The sequence below is a fragment of the Manacus vitellinus genome, unplaced genomic scaffold, assembly GCF_001715985.3.
Source record: "Manacus vitellinus isolate BGI_N305 unplaced genomic scaffold, ASM171598v3 scaffold_35_pilon, whole genome shotgun sequence".
NCBI lineage: Eukaryota > Metazoa > Chordata > Aves > Passeriformes > Pipridae > Manacus > Manacus vitellinus.
The window spans coordinates 6,850,472-6,870,885 of NW_021940498.1; the positions used below are offsets into that span (position 1 = coordinate 6,850,472).

At 38.4% G+C, this 20,414-nt stretch overlaps 1 protein-coding gene across 1 annotated transcript in view; it reads left to right on the forward strand.

The window, feature by feature from the left end:
* The window catches only part of CADM2 (cell adhesion molecule 2), a 245,512-nt gene that overhangs the window by 152,692 nt on the left and 72,406 nt on the right, over positions 1–20,414 (forward strand). The window contains exon 8 of the mRNA XM_029961467.1: positions 4,176–4,266. Within this exon, the coding sequence (XP_029817327.1) occupies positions 4,176–4,266 (91 nt within the window). The remainder of the gene's footprint in view (positions 1–4,175; positions 4,267–20,414) is intronic.

A 20,414-nucleotide genomic window follows, 5' to 3' on the forward strand; every position in this document is an offset into this window, starting at 1 on the left:
AAGAAAAATAAGCCAAATTACTTTTTTACTATCTTATTACTAAGAAGAAACTATTAGAGATTAATTTTCTGATTCTGTGGGTGACCTGTTTTATGATCTTAAGCTAATTTGTTTATTTTAAGAATTCAGTTTTCCATTTTTACCCTGTGGTTGTCAAGGGTTTACACGTACAGTATAACATAACTTAGCATGTGGGAATCCTCCAGCAACTTTCATTTGATTACTTTATATAAGGAAATTTATGTGAAGAAATGCATATGAAGAAATTTAATCCTGCATATAACCTTATAAAGCCTTGGTGATAAAATATAAATACATACTGAAATCTTTTTTTACTTCAAGCAAAGTAAAAACAGTAAGTGCATTTTGAAAACAAAGACATAAACCTTTAAGCATTGAAGATATCTGATTAACAGCAAAGGTCTAGTGACTGATAAGAACTGCCTTTATTTTGAAATAACTTCAAAGAGATTAAATTAATCAGTAAAGCAGTTCCACAAGGTGTGAACATTGCCATTAGTTATTGCTAAAAGTACAACAAAAATCATGTGTTAAAGTGTTTAACTTCTTCATGTATCAGATAGCATTCATTATCAGTGTAAACTGGCATCAATTTTCCACATGCATTTACTGATTTTGTGTGTTGCTGAAGATGACATAGCCTGATCAAAAATAGATAAATTCTTCCCAGAATTTTGAAATGGTTTCCCTGCTCTTGTCAATGAGATGTACCCAAGTCCTAGAAAGATGGATGAAGTAGGATCACTCAGTGGAATTTTTGCCCTTGGATATTTTACACCCCCAACTCCATGCCATAGCTCTTATCTGTAGCAACTCCTAAGCTGGCATTTCCAGGAAAAAAAAGGCAGATTCTGTGCACACAGAGTGTAGAAGAAGTCTTTTTATGTGTGTAGAGGCGTGTTTGAGTCTCCATTCCGACTGCCAATCCATTGCAGCTCACAAGTACCTCATTACTCAAGCTAAAGGCTGGAGGGCCAAACAGCTCTCACTGTTGGAGACACATGTAAAAAAAAATGGGATTTACCACGAAGGCTTGTTATATTGCATTCATAGACAACTGTGGGGTTTTTTTATAAAATAGGATTTTCCCAGAGCTTATTCTTTTTGGAATATTTATCTCCTCCATAATGTCCTTAGAACTCAGGATAATGACATATTTGTAGGTATTGTAAAAAAACTGTGGTCAGCAGTCCCTTGTTTGTAAGAATTCTGCTTTGAATACTGATCTACAGTATTTTATTACCATGAAATTACTGGGCCAAATCCTCAAAGAAGATGCAAATTATTAAAATTTGGGTTAGTTTAACTAATGTAAATCGATATACTTTTACTAACTATAGAGGAGGAGCAGCAAGAGATCTGACCCACAATAAAACCCTTGACTCTATTCCTTTTGTTTTGGTTGTAAAAGTAGAGGTTTTTTTGGACATACCTACATTACTTATAATAAGCTGATGAGAAAACTGAAAATAAATCAACCTCTTACTCTATTACAGTTCTTGATTTTCTTTCTTTAGGCTGTTTTCTAGTGTTGTTGATGTTTGCTGGAGATCTGGTGATGCTCCAGTTGTTATGATTAATACTTGTAACTGTGACAGGTTTAAGCTCACAGTATTGATAGAGTACATTTATACTTTTCAAATTCTACTAAAATGAACAGTCCTAGCAGGAGGTAGTATTTTTCGTGTTCTGGAAAAATACCAGTCAGCAGGGGTTTATCATCTCTGTTAAAACAACATATTTAGGTTAGTTTTGATTTAATTATTCTAAAGATTTCTTCTCATTTAAAATATTTATGTGAATGTGAAAGTAGAGGACAAGTTTATATTAAAAGTTTTCCCCTTTTAAGCGTGTACTTTAATTCTGGAGAGAAATCAAGCATGGCATGAAAATAAAATGGAAACAGTAACACTGAGAATAAAACACTCAAAACAGGATATCTAGCTTTTGAAAAAAAAGCCATTAATAAAATGCAAAAGTTGTCAATTGTTAGCTTCCCTGAAAACTATATGTTGAATTAAACCTTGTGTTTCCTATTTTGGCGAAACAAGTAGTTACCATTTAAGTTAATTAGTAAGGAAAACCTCTAGGGAATATATATTCCTACACTACTTTGTTGTTCATTAGAGAATGAAATATAAATATAAATATAACCTTTCTTAGTCTCTGTTAGCAAGCTCTGTTTAGAAGTGCAAGGAGAACACAGAGCTGTCTGGCCTATTAAAGTAGAAATGGGAACTTCAAGATGGGGGAAACAGCACTGCATTGATCCATGCAAATGAAAGCTTAATTTTCTGAAGTCCCCTCTTTTTTTTTCATGTGGGTCATTTACAGTAATGCATAAAATGCAGATAATTTCTTAAATATTTAAGGCAGTAGTTGTAGCTCGATGGGCCTTTATTTTCTTTCTTCACCTGTGGCTGTAATGAATATTTCTGTCAAAGTTTATCTCTTTTTCATATTTCTCTGGAAACCTCTTTATCTCATTGCATTAGTTGTCTCCCTCCCTCAGTTAAATTCTTCATGTATTCCTCTCTGATACTAATTTGCTCCTCTGGTTCAATGTATAGTCAAGAGAGTAATTTATTCATCTTCAACAGCACCACTGAAATCACAGAAGTACTTGATGCCCTGATTTATTAAGGCACTTGAGGTCAGTGCCTTAAGCATGTGCTAAAAATGAAGCAAATGCCAGCATGACCTCCAAAGGATTAGTCACCTGCATAATGGCTTGCAGGGTCCTTAAAAATATGAACTTGGGGAACAGATTTGCTACTGGTGTTAAGGTTAGTGCAGCTGTACTGGCAAGCTAAATGATGCTGACAATACTTTCAGTGGAATTATAATGAGTCGACACTACCCTTTTTTTTTGTCTTATGCCATGCTGATACAGGCCAAAAAATAAAAATCAGAAGTTGGAAAATTTTTTTCCATCGTTTTAATTGTTTAATTGTTCATATGCCACTTAGTGCTCAACAGGACTATTGGCATCTCAGTAAAGAACTATATTGTTACAGCATATCTTTTTTTTTTTGCCATTTGATTTTTGTGGAGTCATTTGGTCACGCTCCTTCACATTTGCTTAATAACAGGACATCTGTCATGTCACTACTGGTGAAAACAGCAATTGCAAATTGGATGAGACAAAACTTAGATACCCTAGATTTGCAGGTTAAAGTGGTTTGTATTAGGAAAATATGGATAAAAAAAAAAGAATTTGTGGAAATTCGGAAACTGGGAATTTTTCTCACTTTTTTTTACTTCTTCCTAAGGAAAAAAATGTGTTGTATAGAGATGTTCCTTTCTTTTTGATCTTTTTTGTTCTTTATAATAGTGTCCCTTAAACTCCTGTGTTGACTATGAGAGTATATCCTTTCAAGCCAGCTGGCAAAATTTTTTAAAAGTTAAATATCTGCCTCAGTCGCTTTATTCTACATGAATTCACCGTAGCTTTATTATGTATCTTTTTGCAATTAAAACTGTAAAACCAATCCCATCCTATAGAACAGATTGCAGACTTTTCTCTGGTGCTTTATGCAGATTTTTGAAACACTCTCTTTGCAAATTCTATTTAAAAAATGTTCTGGTTTAGTGGCAGCATTATTGCATTTCAGAAATAATATCCTGTAAAATGTCTGTAACAAGGTATTTTATCTGAAAGCCCATTGTAGCTTTCTCATTGTGAGTTTCAAGCTTCTGCAACAATAAGAGGGTTCTTATTCAAATGTATACTATTGCATTCATTCCTCTAATAGCAGCATTCCATCATATCAACCTGAAAATAGACAAACAATTGCACAGAGTACTTGTTATTCATCCTCAATATATTTTATTTCGTTGTTAGATATCAGACTTTGGAATAGTCATATGGAGTATTTGCATTAAACACAGGAATAAAAAAGTTATTTCCTCTGAGTATACATATGCTTTCTATCTGTATTTCCTAGGGATATAAAAAGTTACTGGTTTAGTCACACTGGTCATTTTTATTACCTTCCTGAAGACAATGGAAATTGCTCAAGGCTCCATATGAAACTGTCTCCGAGTGTAAATTAAATCTATGGTTTAGTCTGTTGTAAATAGAGAAGAATGTACTCTTAGATAATAAATATTTTTTGTGTATATCAACAAGTTGTCTATTTTTTTCTTCCTAGATACACCTTTAGTTAAAATCATTTCTTCCAATTCATGGCCTGAAGAAGGACAAACTATAATTTTGACTTGTGAATCCAAAGGAAAACCAGTGTAAGTGATTTAACAAGTAATATGTTTTTTTGTTATTTTACTTATTCTGCTGTGACTGCAATCCTCAACTGCAGAAATCTTCTGGTTTTGTCTCATCCTGGGGTGTAAAGTAATCTCTGGTATAGAAAACCCCTTGAAGCCTGTCTTCATTAAGTGTCTATAGAGGATTGGTCTTTTACTTTGTCATCTATTTTAGTTTTTTAGGAAGAATTCCAGCTGTGAGATACTTTTTTTTTTTTTTCTGGTCAGGTATATCAACCTGAAAGGAGTGCAGGCTTAATCAGTCACTGTTTACATCATTGAACTGATGATAGAAGAGAAAATGTCTCATGAAAATCTTCCTGCATCAGCTGGCCTCAGAGAAAATATATTAAACTTGCTGGATGCTTTGGCTGTCATTTACAGGGGAATTTGAAGTTTAATGATATGTGCAAGTTGACCACCTGTTTCTGCCAGAATTTGGAAAGATGTGGCCTGCTTTAAGAATATAAATTGTTTTACTTGAAAATTAACATCTCTGCCATAAATATCTTCAAAGACAGATCTTCAAAGACTAGCCCTTGTACAGAATCTACTATTTAAATAGACTTCGCTCTTGAAAACTGTATCTTCTCAGAAGAGCTGTTATATAGTTACTCATAAATTTGCATAAATAATTTAATTGCTTAATATTAAGTTAATATGCAGCAAGTTTCTTAAATATTGACCTTCTGCTCAAAAGATCAGTATATAGTGGGATGATGATACACAGCTTTAGAAAGGTCTTGAAAATGGTAATGCAGTAATACTTTGGGTCTAGAAAAGGTGCAAATTGCATGACAAAAATCATGTCACTTATGGCTGAATTTCTCCCAGGTATAAATTTAGTGACTTTGTGGAATTGCTTTACATAGGACCTCGAAGTCAGATTTAGGTCAAATCAAGCATTTAAGTCCAAAATTTCTACTTTGAAGAGCTCTTCTGAGTTCTGTCTGGCATCATTTGAATTCCATAGGTACATTTCTTTTTTTATATTGTATGCCTGCATCATTTTAAAGCAACTCCTCCATCTAGATCTTGACTGGGCTGAGCAACTCAGCATCTAGATCAGGCTTCTACCCTGCTTGAGACCAAAACACTGGTTTAGTCTTACATGATTAGTCCATGAGTCTTAAATGATGCTCAATGTATTTGGTTTTCTGCTTACCTATGCAGTTTTGATGTAGTATGTGTTTCTGAGATGGACACCTCTGCAGGTAACACAAAAATCAGTTGTGAAACATCTCCTGCTTTTATAAGAAGCTTGAAGGAGAAGGAATTATCCATTTACCTAATACACTTTGAGCATTCCCCTAGGTAACACGAGGTACAGAGTCTGCTTCCCCAGTATTTTCAAAATCAGCAGAAGATGTGCAAGTGCTTAATTTTAGGAAAGAGGTCAGCTCTGATTGCCCTGAGGGCACTGTTGGCTAGGTAATACTTAGGATTTTTCCTGTCTCAGTGTTTCCCTCTTGACTTAACAGGTGACAACTACATGAAAGTCCTCTCTTTATAGACTTCAGGCATTCTAGCCCCAGGTGTTTGATTTTCACTATTCATCTAGCACTCCCTGTAGGGAAAAAGATTAGAAGTAAGGCAGTCATTATGTATTTTTATATTTTTAATTACCTGTTGTTTGTTGTTGGGAGGGGCAGTTTGGCCCTTGAAACTAGGAGTCTGTTTAAATAATGAAGTGTGAAGGCTGTGGGTTCATTTCTTCTTTCTGTTCTTTTTTTTTAGTTTTGTGAGACAGACAGATAGATTCAACCTGTATGTAATTGGTATGTTGGGAGGGAGGAGAAATGTGTGTATAATAGCAACTGGGGGTTCTAGTCCTCCAGTGAAATCATCTGAGTATTGCAACAAGTAGGCATGATGCTTTTCAGTTTCAGAGTGTGAGGAATCATTTCAACTGTCTTCAAACAGCTGCACAGTAGAAATTTACATTTGAGAAGCTCTTTTTGGCCTTCCCCTTGCATTCAGTGGAGAGATTTAGGCACTGTTATGACATGGCTGTTCTGCTGTACACTAGACAATTGCAGAAGAGCCAGACTGAGCCAGACCTCTGCTCCTTCCTTTCCACTGAATACATGGAGTTTAGACACGTAATTCAGTCAGAGATCTGTATGTTGGAATACAGATATGGATATGTCTAAATGGAGACTTATCAAATTTTATGTCTGTGTTTAATTTTGGTTTAGTTTTGGTAAGATGCATCTTGCCTTTTGTCTACAGCTTATAATGACATTTTCATAATTCATTCACTACTTCCCATGGGCAGTCAGGTGTTCAGCCACCTCCAGGAAAGCAGGGCTCTGTCACACCTAATGGTGACTTGGGAAGAGAAAACACTGTCATCTCAAATGCCCCCCACTTTCTCCTTCTTCCCCAGCTTTATATACTGAGCATTAATGTCATATGGTCTGGGATATCCCTCTGGTCAGTTGGGGTCAGCTCCTTGTGCTCCCCCAGCCCGTCCACTGTTAGGGTGGGGTGAGAGGCAGAAAAGGCTTTGGCTCTGTGCAAGCCCTGCTCAGCAGTAAGGAAAACATCCCTGCATTATCAGCACTGTTTTCAGCACAAATCTAAAACACAGCCCCATACTAGGTAGTATGAAGAAAACTAAATCTATCCCAGCCAACCCCTGCACACTCTGTTAATAAAAGAGATAATTAATATTCTCAGGTAGTAGATTCTCTTGCAGACCTCTCTATTTGTTAGTCATTTCTGAAAGCAATAAAAAAAACTGTAGAAGTGTTATGTTTTACCTTGACATGCACACATAATATTTATAGGTATACTCTATACCACTAGGAGGCTCTTGTTAAAACATAGTAATTAAGATGGAGCTTCAATTGAGATGTTTACTGATTTATTAATTTTTTAAAAATAAAACTCTTTTGTATCCTTAATGGATTCAAATGCAAACCTCACATGTGGTTTTGAAAGGGCAGCCAAATAAAAACTTCACATCAGAGAATTATCAAGGCAGGGCACCTGTGTGTGGCAGCCTTTGGGGCACAAATATTTTGCCAATAAATGCACCTCTAATTGTCCCTACCACAGGAACTGCCAACATCAGCTGCTCTGTATTGCTTCATTAGGTCATTCTTTCAGGGAGCAGAGCCAGTAATAAATAGGCATCCTCCTGGGAGCAGCTTGCAGTTGCTTAGCATGAGAAACAGTAATGTCATGCTCCCGACCTGCATTATGATTACCTTGTGGCTTGTAGAGAGAGAGAAATTGCAGAGCTCCACAGAGCCCAAAAATGTCAGTGTCACAAGGTAAGTGATGAACTCTGGGCTTCATGAGGAGCCCAGAGCCAGCCACGGTCCTTCACAGCCATTTGCCCACCATGGGTTAATTTCTAAAGAGTGTCAACTTTGTCACAGTTGCAACAGTCTCTCTGGTTTCCTGTAGGCAGCAGTGAATCATACCAGTAAATGAATACTTACTTATAGGTGCATTTCTCTTGTATCCCAGAGCAATTTTCCCAGGCTTCAAAATGACACTTGAGATGAAAACAGATAAAGAATGAAGCTAGGTAGTGGCTGTGGTGACATTGATGATACTGATAGCTGCTGCAGAGTAATTCTTTCCCAAAAGGGAAAAGCAGAATGAGGCTAAAACTAGAACATACACACCCCATCTTACAGCTCATCACCAAGCTCCTCCTTGCAGGGATTCTGCTCCTCAAACCATGTGTATCACAGTTACACCAATACTGTGGGTTTCCAACCTACAACACAGTCCTGAGGAAAAGCACTCCCTAATTTACTGTCCTGTAGCAGGAAATGGGAAGGAAGATTTGCTCAGGCCAACACCTCTGGGTAATTAGCTGTACACAGCATCTCGTGCTGAAACAGCATCTTCCAGAGATACAACAGAAAGACAAAGAACAACTGTTTACTGTGTGTTAGAACTGGAGAACTAGGGCCCTGCTGAGGTTTCATGATTTAGGGTGTAAGATTTCGCTTGACCATGACTTCAGACAAGAGAAAAAATGTCCTCAGACACTCGTGTGGCACCGACTGTCACAATGTGTGAGATGAGCTGGAATTATCGCAGACTCTGAGGTTCCTGATTGCTATGAATGGGTTCTTGTCACCTCACATTTGTGGTCTTGGTGCAGATACCAATGTTGGAACAGGGAATTTGAGAGTGGGCTAAGGGGGAGAGGTTGGGGGGATGGGGTGGAGAGAAAGGTGGAAATGTGAGCGGGCCATTCTGAGTGATTCAGTGAGGCAACATGAGAGGGCGTAAGACAGGATGCATGAATTCTGTAACTGCTGTTTTATCTCTCTGCTCATCACTGTGAGGGTGAGAATAGCTCTGACTCCGGTCATCATCCCGTGCTTATTTCTGTTAGGGGAATTACTTCAAGGCAGGAGCTGAAAATTACCTTCTTTTGGGTAAGCACTGTAGAAGTGTGATGATACCAATAAAAAGAGCAGGCCAGGTTTTCCTACCTGTTCTGTGATGGTTTTGCAGAGGCAGGGCATGTGGGCAACTAATAAAGTGTAGCAGATCCTCACAGATTCTGTCCCAGTCCCCTTTGGAGTGTGTGCTGTAGATGAGATGGGCTGCCTGAGAGCTCCTGAGGAGGTCACTGAGGAGGCTTTGCCCCTTGGGCCTCTGATGGGACATGTGTCATGACACGCTCCCACCTGGTGGGATGGCACAGTGACCACAGCGTTGAGTCAGAATGCAATGGTAGGGGTAGGACGGGGAAGGAAGGAGACTTCCTCATCCATTGCCTTCCAAAAGACCTGCCTCTTGCTTCCATATACAGCTCTGGCTGCTTATTGACTCTAGGATCTAGCATCAAAGCTTGAGTATTCCCCAAAGACATCGTTACACTTATGGATATACACTTCTGGGTTTGCTGATGTCCTGTTCCAATCATGTGGCACTTAGGGCATCAATTCTGAGCAACAGTAGAAGGCTGGAATTTGGAATACTATGTGCATAAAGATATGATATTTTCAATTAAAATTTTCTGTTGGTGCAAAGGTATAAAGGAAATATATTCATCAGTTTAGCACAGATAAATTTAACTCACTATAGAAACATACCTTATTATCTGTAATATTTTAATGGAACATGAGATATAGCATTTGTGAGGATTCTTGTCTAATTGGTTTATGCCCAGTTTGTAGACCAAATTTAAGCGTTTTCTTTTGGAAAAATTCCCACAGCTACCTTAGTCTTGCCTTTTGCAAGACTCAGTTGATAGTTTCTCAGCCTTATTGACAATTTTGATAATATTGATGTCCAGGTTTGGGTTTTTTCATTGTTTCGTTGGTTGGTTGGTTGGTTTTTTTGTCAAATTGTAGGTAGAAACATATTTAGCCTTTTTTCTACATAACTTAGGTCAAGACACCCTGTAATTGGTATCACTATTCAATATAATTCCGTTTTAGGACATACTATTGTATACTTTCAAACCAAATTGAAGCTAATTCATTGCCTTTTCAATCCTCAGTACTATTTTGTCTTCAGAAATCATAGACATCCCTTTTATGCAATGTCTGTACTTTTCTGAAGTCCTATTGCCTGACAATATTTTGAGTATTTTAAAAGAAACATCAGGTAGCTGTAAAAAAATAAAAAGTAAAGAACAAAATGATCATTTACAGCCATCTGCACTTACAAAATATTTTAAAAGCCAATGTCTTCTTGCTGAAATCTGTAACTTCTGTACGCTGTTATGTCTTAACAATATAGCCTTGTTGACTCAAAACTGCCCCAAAAGTAAACTCAAAACTGTCCCATAGTGAAAGAAAGGTTCAGTATTTTATATTCTTAGTCAGTACTGTCATCAAGGCATGCATGAAATATGTGAGTTTTTTTAAGTCAGTGTCATTTCAGCAGTAAGGACATCAAAATATAATGGAATAATTAGGGCACAGGAAACAGAGAGTTAGCTGTCTCCTGTGTGCTTTAGAGAAATGTCTTTCCATTCCATGCAGCTCAGGGGAATCATAGTACACTTGGTTGACTAATGTAAAGCGAATATTTGGCCTTGTTTGAAATAAATAGGGAAGATTTTTATTTCAGAAAACTCACATAGGTATTCTTTGTTAGAATAACATTATTCATAAGGTCACGAAAAAGTTATAGAGAAAAGCACAACCAGTAATAAACACTAATATTATTTGTACCCAGTAGTATAAAATATAGACAACTAAACATTTTAATATCAGAAAAATTGGTCACTTTTAATAATGAGGGTGCACCAAATAATCAAGCTTGTGCTATAAAGTTTTTGTAAATTATGTGTATGGTATTTCCACAGAACGTTCTGTCTTTTCTAGTGTCTATTTAAAGAAGGCTCCCTTGAGTGAGAGAAACATTTTGAAAAGGCTGCTGGAAAAAACTACTAATGACAACAGAGAAATACTCACCACCATCCTGTCAGTGACCCCAGAGAGTGGCTGTGTCATTTGAGAGGGACCTGACAGGGCTCCAGGTGAACCAGAGAAAACTTAGGGAAGTTAACTAGTATTCAGTCACCTGAAAGCAGTGGAGGATGGACTCGAACTGGCTCTAGTTTAGCCTGCTGTCAGCCAGGACTCCCAGGTTCTTCTCACCTCAGGTGCTGGATTTTTCATCTGTGCTTGCTGAATTTCCTTCCAGTTGCTTGGAGGAACTGTTGGCCTGTTCCTCCAGTCTGTGGAAGTCCCTCTGAACAGTGTCCTTCCCTCACAGGTATTCATGTTTCTTCCCCATAGTATCTGAGAAGTTAGCAAATACTAAGCAAAAAAAAAAAAAAGTTTATTTTTGTAACACCTGTGGATGATTAGGTTATTCAGTTGCCTCGAATTTACAGCTGGGAACTGAAGCAGAAAAGAATCCTAAGTTCATATATTTTGTGTCTAGCCCTGAACACAGTTCCCATTTTCCCCGAGAGTATTTGGAGTGACATAGCATCACCCTCAGAAGATAGCTGGTTTGATGAGAACAGTGAGTTCTTAGCATGTCTGCAAACCTGTGCTCAAGAATCTGGGGGAGAAAATTGTGGAAACCCACTTGGCATTCAGCTGTTAACATTTTGGTGTATAGGTAGTTTGCTGATACTGCTTTAAAACTACCCAATAATGGCAGGTTTAGATTTTGAGTCATTATTCTGACGGCCAATTTTTGTCTGTGTACAATTTTTTCTGTCCTGCCTTGACATGATACACTTCCCAGCTTCTCTGGCAGGTGAGATGGAGGTTTTGCAGGAAATGATCTCGTTTTCTACATAAATTTAATTCACTGCAGAATATTATCTGCATTGTGCCGTGAGCACCTAGCAGCCTAGAAAGAAATGCTGGTATCAACTCCGCCTATATGAATTATCATAATGAATCTGCAAAAGCATGCATGTTCCTGTGTTTATAAATCACCGTGCAGAATGAATCCACAGCCCAAGCTGGATGCTCAGGCAGTATCAATAAATATTAATGATTTGGAAAATTGGATGAATTTGCCCATATCCAGGATGAAATACTACTCTAGCAAAATATGAATGTGGTATCAAAGTATTTCTCTCCTAAGCTTCAAAAGCTCGCAGAAATCCTGAATTATAGGAGTCTTTCTCCAGGTTTCTCTGGAAAGGACCACCTAGAGCTATAATCAAGCAAGTGAAAAAGAATTAAGGGAAGTTAGGTACTGGAGTTCCACTGTTTTATATTTTGATCAAGACAATCTTTGTCTTAGCAGAAAGGTGGATGGTTTTGAAAAAAACTGCTGTGCATTTGAGAAACTGGGAGTCTCCCTTGTGTCCTTTGCCTTGATCCCAGAACTAGCATTAACTGAAGTATCTTCCTTTGTCTATTTTATGCTTTCTGAAACACTGAGTTCACATTTAAGTTTCCAGGGGCACATGTCATACATGTCAGCTTTAAGCAAGATTCTGTAAATATATGCTTGAATAAAAGCCTACATATATAGGAATAAGTATTGTATTTGTGGGTATAGACTTGGACAAAGGTAAGGAACCCTCCTTACAGTTCCCAGCCCTGTGTTCCTTATCGCTGGAGAACAGCTCTCAGGATAGCTCAGGCTCTTCTGTTCATGTCTTTTGTCTTGCTCTCTGTCCATTCCGAGTTGTCTTGCTTTGAATTTGTCTTGTTCAGCAGTTAGATACAGCCAGTCTCCTACAAATGCAGTAGATATCTCTGTGTTGTCTGTCTTTTCACCCTTGTTCTAGTTTCTTGAAATGTTTCTCCTTTGTCTTTTTTTTTTTTTTAAACGCTGCCTTTTCATCTTTGTATCTTTATCCTATTTAGGCCCTCTGTATATTTTTTGCTGTTTGGAGAAGTGTGAGCTTCCACTTCTCCAAGAAGAACTTTTTCTATTTGAGTAGGTAATTGTCAACTCCAAACTAACCTACTGTTAATTTGTTCTGATGAGATATGTTCCATATTGGCTGATGTTAATCACTCTGAGTCCCGTGGTTATTGTCAATCACGTGGAAATGTCTTATTGTCAGCCAGACTTGTAGGTTAAGCACATACATTCTCCACCCACATAGGCAGCAGTGTATATATAAAGAAAGCTTTATTGGTATCAAACACCACAATTCAAGCTCTTTCAGTCTGGAAGGCAAAGAAAAAATATATCGTGTGCAACATAACCCTGATCACGTAGTGAGTGACAGAAGTTTTGTAGGTTGGAATATACATAACTGTTAACAACAGTGCACCTTTTCAGCATCCAAATCGTATGTCCAGCTTAGTTATAAAATAACTCTAGCTAATGGTCACTGATGCCAGCCCAAATCTCTGTTGAAGTCAAACTTGGCAACATTTGCCAGTACTTTGCCATCGTTGCTGCAATTACTTTCTTTGGATAGTTGACCAGTTTTTTAAATTATTTTTATTTTGAAGGAGTTCATGCTAATGAGATCTCCTGCCTTGATTTAGCATGCATCTGTTACATGCTGTTTACTGAGTGCTCATTTTCAGTGCAATGTTCTAAGATCTTATGAAGAGCATCACATTGTAGAAAAAAATCTGCCTGGTGAAACTGTGCAGATAGATAGTTTGTCTTTCCAAAAAAACCCAATTATTTTAAAGGATAATGTAAATATTCTTGTAACCTTCTACACCAATTTTTCATTGACATTACGCCTTCATTGTAAAATTATGCCATGATATGATAGATGATATATTAAAAAGTGGGTAACATTTTTGCTGAGATACAGCTTGTATGTTTAATAGATTAAATTTAGTTTGTGTTAAACATCCTGTCCGTCTCGGGGGTTGTATCTTCTTTTCACAGCTGAGACCTTCTACAGTTTGGGGGATTTTTTTCCCAGAATTTTGCAGGGAGTAGGGATATCAGTGTTATAAAAAGTGTGACACGAAAAGAAACAGGTGGGATCATTAGTACCTGCCTGAAAATTACACTTTACAATAAAGCCTCCTGCAGTGGTTAAGAACTTCCCCTTTAGTGTTCTGTAAAATAATCACGTTGCCTAATAGGCTCAATTCAATAATTGCTTTTCCTCTTTTTTAAGTGTCCCTTTTCTGCAGTGTTTACCCATAAAAGTGCAGAAAGTACAGTGTGAAAAACAACTACATGCAGCACTTTTAGTGCTCCTTAAATCCATTTTGCATGCGTATGCCTTTTTGAAATAATTCTTTTCCTCACTCTCAGGTAGAAACACATTCTAAAATAAAAAGGCCCAGGAAATAGAATAATAAATAAAATTGAAATACAGCATTGGTAATTCTAATTGAGTACTAGACTAGAAGTTAAAACATGAGAAAAAAAGTTTTGGGAGAAGACATGATGCCCAGTCTTTTAGATATTTCAGTTTCTGTAGGCAAGTGATTAGCTACACTTACACACAAAATTATAGAGGTCTTGGATCAACCATAAGCAATAGAGCACAAAAAGACACGTAAGTATTGCTCCTTCAGTGCAAGTCATGCTCATCACACTTACTCTGCTTCACAACTCCAGAATATGTATAGCAGATGTTATCTGAAACACTCAGTGTCGTGGGGAGCACCAGCTCATTAAATATCTGCATTTTTGCCCCACATTTATAGCAACACAGTACCCCTAAAACATGTACGTGCTGTAAGCTGGCAGGGAAAAACACCAAACTTTTAAAGGAGCTTAACACTGTTCTTTGGTGAGCATAACCTCAAAACAAATGGAGGAGACAAGATAAGTGAGGCTGTGGTTCTGACAGGTATAGCAGGAAAGAGTTAAGAATACTAATAAATTAACACACTTTATTATTAGTGTGAATTACAAATTATTCATTGTTTGGTTTAGGTAGTCTGACCTCCTGTTGCAAGGAAGATCTCAGGGATTTCTCAGACCTGAGTCTGGCTGCTTAAATCAAGATTTCCAGATTTAAGGCTTACTATTTAAAGCACCACAGTAAACTTTTTCCAAGACTTATTTATTTATTTAAGACGTAGGAAAGACTGAGTCTGCGATTTGTAGCCTTGCACAGGAGAGCAAAAGCAGTGGACTGGCAGGATGCAGAACCACATGGAGCAGAGAACAGCCAAGAAACTGCTGTAGCTGATTGCCTGGCGTGCCCCTCATTTATGAACCTGCTATAAGCAGGTGAGGGGCTGAGCAGCCATGTCAGGGCTCTGAATGGTGGGTAACCCAGTCAGGGAATGATTGAACTGGGAGACAGGGGTGAATCTACTGGTTTTTTGGCTAGTGGGGCACTGAATAGAGAATTTCATCACAGCTGTGTGTGCTGATCTGCATGCATACCTGTTTCTGTGTGTTATGCAGCAGAGGTTTCAGGGAACAGTCTTCTACAAGGGAAGAACGTCACAAGCCATTCATTATCAAAATAATACAAAAAAAGATGAGAGTGTTTAGGTTTTATACGCTGGGATACAGAAAAAAAAACACTTGTCTATTACTTAGTACAGGACCCTGTGTCTTTCTCCTGTGCATCTCCTTCCGTGCTTCAGGGGAGTTGCCACGTGCCCATCTGTGGTGAGTTGCCCATGTCCACCCAACCACTCTCACACAGCCCCCCTCAGCAGGACATGGATGAGGTGAGGATAAGGAGGTCACTCACCAACTAATGTCAGAGGCAAAACTGCCTCTGTGAGGGGAAAATGTAATTTATGTCCAGTTAAAATGGAGTTGGATGGTAAGAAACAAAAACCGAAAACACCTTTCCCCCCCACCCCACCCCTTTCTCCCAGGCTCCAGGGAATGGGTGCTGTGTCTGTACATATGTGCTTTGTCATTGTTTTGGTTTATCACTGCTTAGAAACAGGGCACTCTTGGTCACTCTTAAGGTGAAATTGTAATGGTTTCATCAAGGGTTAAGAAGAGCTGATGGGGTAGACTGTGGTATCCTCGTGGTGGGAGCGGGAGAACCAGCCCTGGCTGCTCAGGGCACAGACCTGGGCCAGCTGACGGGGTGCAGGGGGGTGTGGGTGTCTGGGGGGGATGGCATGAGGGAAACACAACAGTGTTTCTACTCACTGTTGCTTTTTAATGATGATTTTTTCTTGGGATTTTTTTTTTTACTTTCTATTGCTCTCAAGTATCCCTAACCTGCCTTCTCACCTCACACACGTGGTTTCTAGAATGCTACAAAGGGAGTCAGTTGGTTTGCTGGGAGTGACAGTCTGAGGGACCTCTCAGCATCATCTCCGTTCAGCTCGTTCTAAAAAATGTATTTACTTGCCTTTTGCACCTAGAGGGGAAAAAAAAACAAAGCCTGGGCAATTATATGGTAATCAACATCAAAAAGGGGAACTACATAAGGGTGAAGAATCTTGTTAAAAAGAAGCTATAAGGGGCAACTAAGAGAATTAAATCTTTCCAGGCAGCCTGAGGACTATGTTAGAAAAATTAAAAAAAAAAAGAGTTCAGAACCACAGGGTCAATACACATCACCAAGCAGAAACACTTTAGAAGGAGAAGTTGGTGAGGCTAAACAGAAGAGAAATCAAAGTAATAAAAAAATAAAAAAGGGGAAGCTATAATTTGAAAAGCTGAAGTTTTTTCCCAAAGGAAAGAGAAGATTCTTAGATTTTGGCAGGTTAAATATAAAAAAAGCAGTAAACCAAACCACCAAAAAGAGGGGAGGGGGAAGTGTTTAAGCAGCAACTAACAAAGAAACTTAAAAGTAGTTAATTTTTTCTGAAATATATCGGGAAGTTTGCCAGACATTTTTAAGGTCAACCAAGGATCAAGTTTTAAGGGAAAGCCAGAAGAATTTGCTACATTCATATTTACTGTGGTAGAGGAAACAGGGTATGTTACCAACTGATTCCCTTTTTTCGGAGGTTTTCACCAGCAAGATTTACTTAAATGGACTGTGGAGGTGGCTGTGGAGAAGTAAGAAATCAGCAGGACCAAAAGGTTTCACCCAGGCAGTCAAAGGGAATTCAAGGATGAGATTGATGAATTATGAACAGTGACAGGAAACTTAATGCCAACCACCTTGCCAGCTCGGGTCAACAAGGCTTCAGGAGAGATCCCAGAATGTGCATTTCTGTGGAACTGACATCTGAGCTTCACAAATACTAAAAAATATAAAAAGGACATCTGAATACTACCAAAGTCTTTGGGGAGAAATCCCTTTGGCAGAGGGAAAAGCCTATTTTATAAACATTGGACCTCCTTGAAGGGCACAGAAAATATGCCTTGTGGTGGCTTATTTGGCATAGAAAGGAAACATTAAAGATGCTTCCAAAACTGTAAATGGCACAGAGATAGTTGTTAAGGATTGCTGGCTTATTCTCTCTTCAAGTAGAAATGTTATGGTTAAGTTAAACCAGTATGAATCAGGTGTTTGCAAAGTAAGGACATAATTTTTCATAAACTGACTGGTAAACTTCGGGAATTTGTTGTCAATGGACATGGCAGATGGTAAAAACTCTCAATAATTCAAGGAAAAACTGTGTAAGTTCATGAGAAGGCAAGTCCTTAAGGTTTACAGAATATTTTTAAACTGTGCTTGGTATCACAAGTGCCTGAGATCTGTGCTTGGGCTCTTCCCTAGGCATTTGCTTCTCCCTGGTGTTGGAGATAAGGCACTGGGGGAGCTGAGCTTTTTGTCTGATTCAGTGCAGCTGTTCCTGTGCTGCTAAGCCTTGAACATAGGCTGTTGTGGCTTGCTAGACTGGATGCTAATGGAGCTGGATCCCATAGAGAGCTTGAAGATATCTCCTTTACAGTGCTAAAATTATTACCATGAAGGTACTAATGAATAATTTTCTGTGTGAGATAAGTTTGCACTAACCAAAGCACTCCCCTCTGTCTGGAGATAATGACACGTTTGGGAAAAGAAAAGCAAACTCCTGTAAGTAAATAATGTTTGTCTCTTTTCCCCTTTATTGTATTACTGTTTCATAAGTTATTTTTAGATGCAAAAGGAATTGACACAAGCCGTGGTGTAGGACTTAGCTCTGCAACACAAATAATCGTGAGTTCCCAGTGTATTGTTATTAAGATAGCATTATATTATCTGGAAAGCATAAAGCATTTTATTATTCATCGTGGTTTAATACAGTGCGCTTCGACATCAGCTTTTTTTGGCACTGGTGGAAAAAAAAAAACACCTGAGGTACAAAAGTTTTGTGGTATATTTTCATTCCTTTGGTGCTCCTACAAGCTGTTATAAATAGCAACAAACACTTGGTTACTTGCTGAGAAGAACCCCACTATTCAACTGAAGACCTCAGAAATGTTGTTGTTATTGCTAGTTATTAATAGTACCTTCTTTTGTGAAGAGAGGATATTTTGCTACATCTCCCAAACTTCATGATGTTCTTACATGCATTTGAAAGTCAAGAAGTTCATACCTTGCTTAATGAGGGTTGGTACTAAAGACTTTGTATAGTCCTTGCTTGTCATTCAAGTTGCAGCACTGGTACTTTTATCAGCTCTCCCTGTGTTGTCACTGCACCTCAAGTGCAGGAAGGAATTTTAGTTTAATGAGGCTTCTCCTTGGCTGTGTCTTACATCAGCAGCAAATGATTTCAAACAAGTAGTATTTGGACAAGCAAGTAACTGTGAATGAGATTTTCAACTGTTTACTTAATGGAAGAAGCGGAAATGAATCAGCCACTCTTCATTTTCCTCTTTAATTCTCATGCCAGCAAGCGTTTGACCTGAACTCAAAAAATGCAGCTGGTGTTTCTTAGATGGGATTTCTCAGCTTATTATACCAAAGTTTCTTAGGAGTGTTGGGGACACAGCTCTTTGCAAAAACGGTGCAAGCTAGGCTTGTGAATATCCATCCATGTGTCAGCCTGAAATATCTAAGCAGTCTAAAATCCTGACTTGTCAAAGGGGAAAAGAAACCTCCTAATAATATTTCCTCATCAATACCTTGATATACACTTCAGGCCTCAACTGGCAGTGGGGATATGACCAGCAGACAAAATACTGATTAAGGAAAAAGAGGAAAAGGAGCTGAAAATGTGGTGTGACAGTAGTTACCTTCTGCTTCCTCGTTTTGGTAGTCCCCACCATTATCTCGATGTGGCACTTTAGCATAGCCTATATTAGACAACCTAGTTTAAGGAAATGTACCTTTCTTAATCCTGTAATATGAAAATGTAAAGCATTTAAAATAAGTGGTCCTGAAGCTCTTTCTGCTGTTTTTTTTTTCTGTTATTTCTGAGAAATCAGTATTCTCTTGCTCCTCTGGCTGGGGATGCAGTACACTTGTAAACTGGTATGAGGAGACATGATGTTATAAAAAGATCTGCAGGCCTGCCAGTTGAGATGTTATTTTCCTCTGCATAGTAACTACGGTGTGCACATCCTATCATTATGCTTTGCTGCTGCTTTCCTATCCCCAGCAGTACTTCCTTCATTAACATTTAGTTCCTGGTTAATCCCAGTAATTTTCAGCAGCCTTTCTGATGCATCCACTTGAGCACCATATTATCTTAATACTGCTGACATTTGCATGTCTTTGAAATACATTTTTTTTTTCAGATATTGTCCATTTAATCCATGGCAGTTTCTATCGTCCTTTGTTCTTATAGTCATGCTTTACTTACAGCTGATGAAAAAGAATAATCTACTAATTTCTCAGTAGCTCTTAAAGGTTAAGAAGGAATCAACAAGGTGTAAACAGCAGCATAAGAAGCCCAAAGATTTAGCTGTTTGAACACTGACTACATAATTAGAAACCTATAGAACTGGAATTATAGTGAAACCAGGCCATTAAGATTTCAATGTTTAATCAACAATTTTTCATGTGAATAAAATTCGTACATGCCATTTATCATTCCAGCTGTACTCTGACAGGAAAGAAAAAAGCCCTTAGGAATAGCAATAAAATATTTAAGCAAGGTGTGACAATTATTCTTTATATCCACTTATCTGTGTATAGTTTCTCCTCTCTCCCCTCCCACTTCCCCACTCTTATCTGAGAGTGTAGGTCTTAGCTTATGAGGCTGAAAGGCAAGGGATTTGTCTTTGTAATTTGCACATCAATATATGGCACCAATCCCAGGCAGAACAGGGGAAGGGCGTATATTACTGACGTGCTCCAGTGCTGATCCAAAGTACTTTCAGCTCCAGAATTTTAAAGAAGCTTTCAGGGCACCAGTGTTTCTCTGCAAGTAGACCTCACATCTTTCCCTGCCTCTGCTGACTTCCCATTCTCCGGAAGAATTCCGTTCTTCTTCCCGGGGTCTCCCTTTCCCCCTCTGCCCGCTGCAGCAGGGGAGATGCACCTTGTGGAGAAGGTCTCTAGCCCTTTGCTTCCTTGCACAATCTCCTAAAAACAAGGCTGTCACTTGCCCTTCATTATTGATATGTCATTAAGGATATCTTATCCACTGCCTGTGGAGCTGCTGAACGACTGCACAGCAGATAATAATTGTGCATCCACCCAACCAGGTGCAGTGCTGTGCAATCTCACCGTGTCAGGCCTTCAGTACAAGAGTTCTGATACAAAACCAGAGGCATTGCTATTTACAGACATTGGAAAACACCTTATCTAATCTGTGGTCAAGTCCAGGCCAAAAGAGTGATATTTCTTGTAAAGTATTACCTACTACTTTGTCCTTGAGCTCTTGTCATTTAGCTGACAGTAGCAGCCACTTCTGCAAGGTCTCCGTTCCCCACAAAGTAAGGCAGGATTTATGACTTAAGATTGTTTAATGTGGTTTGGG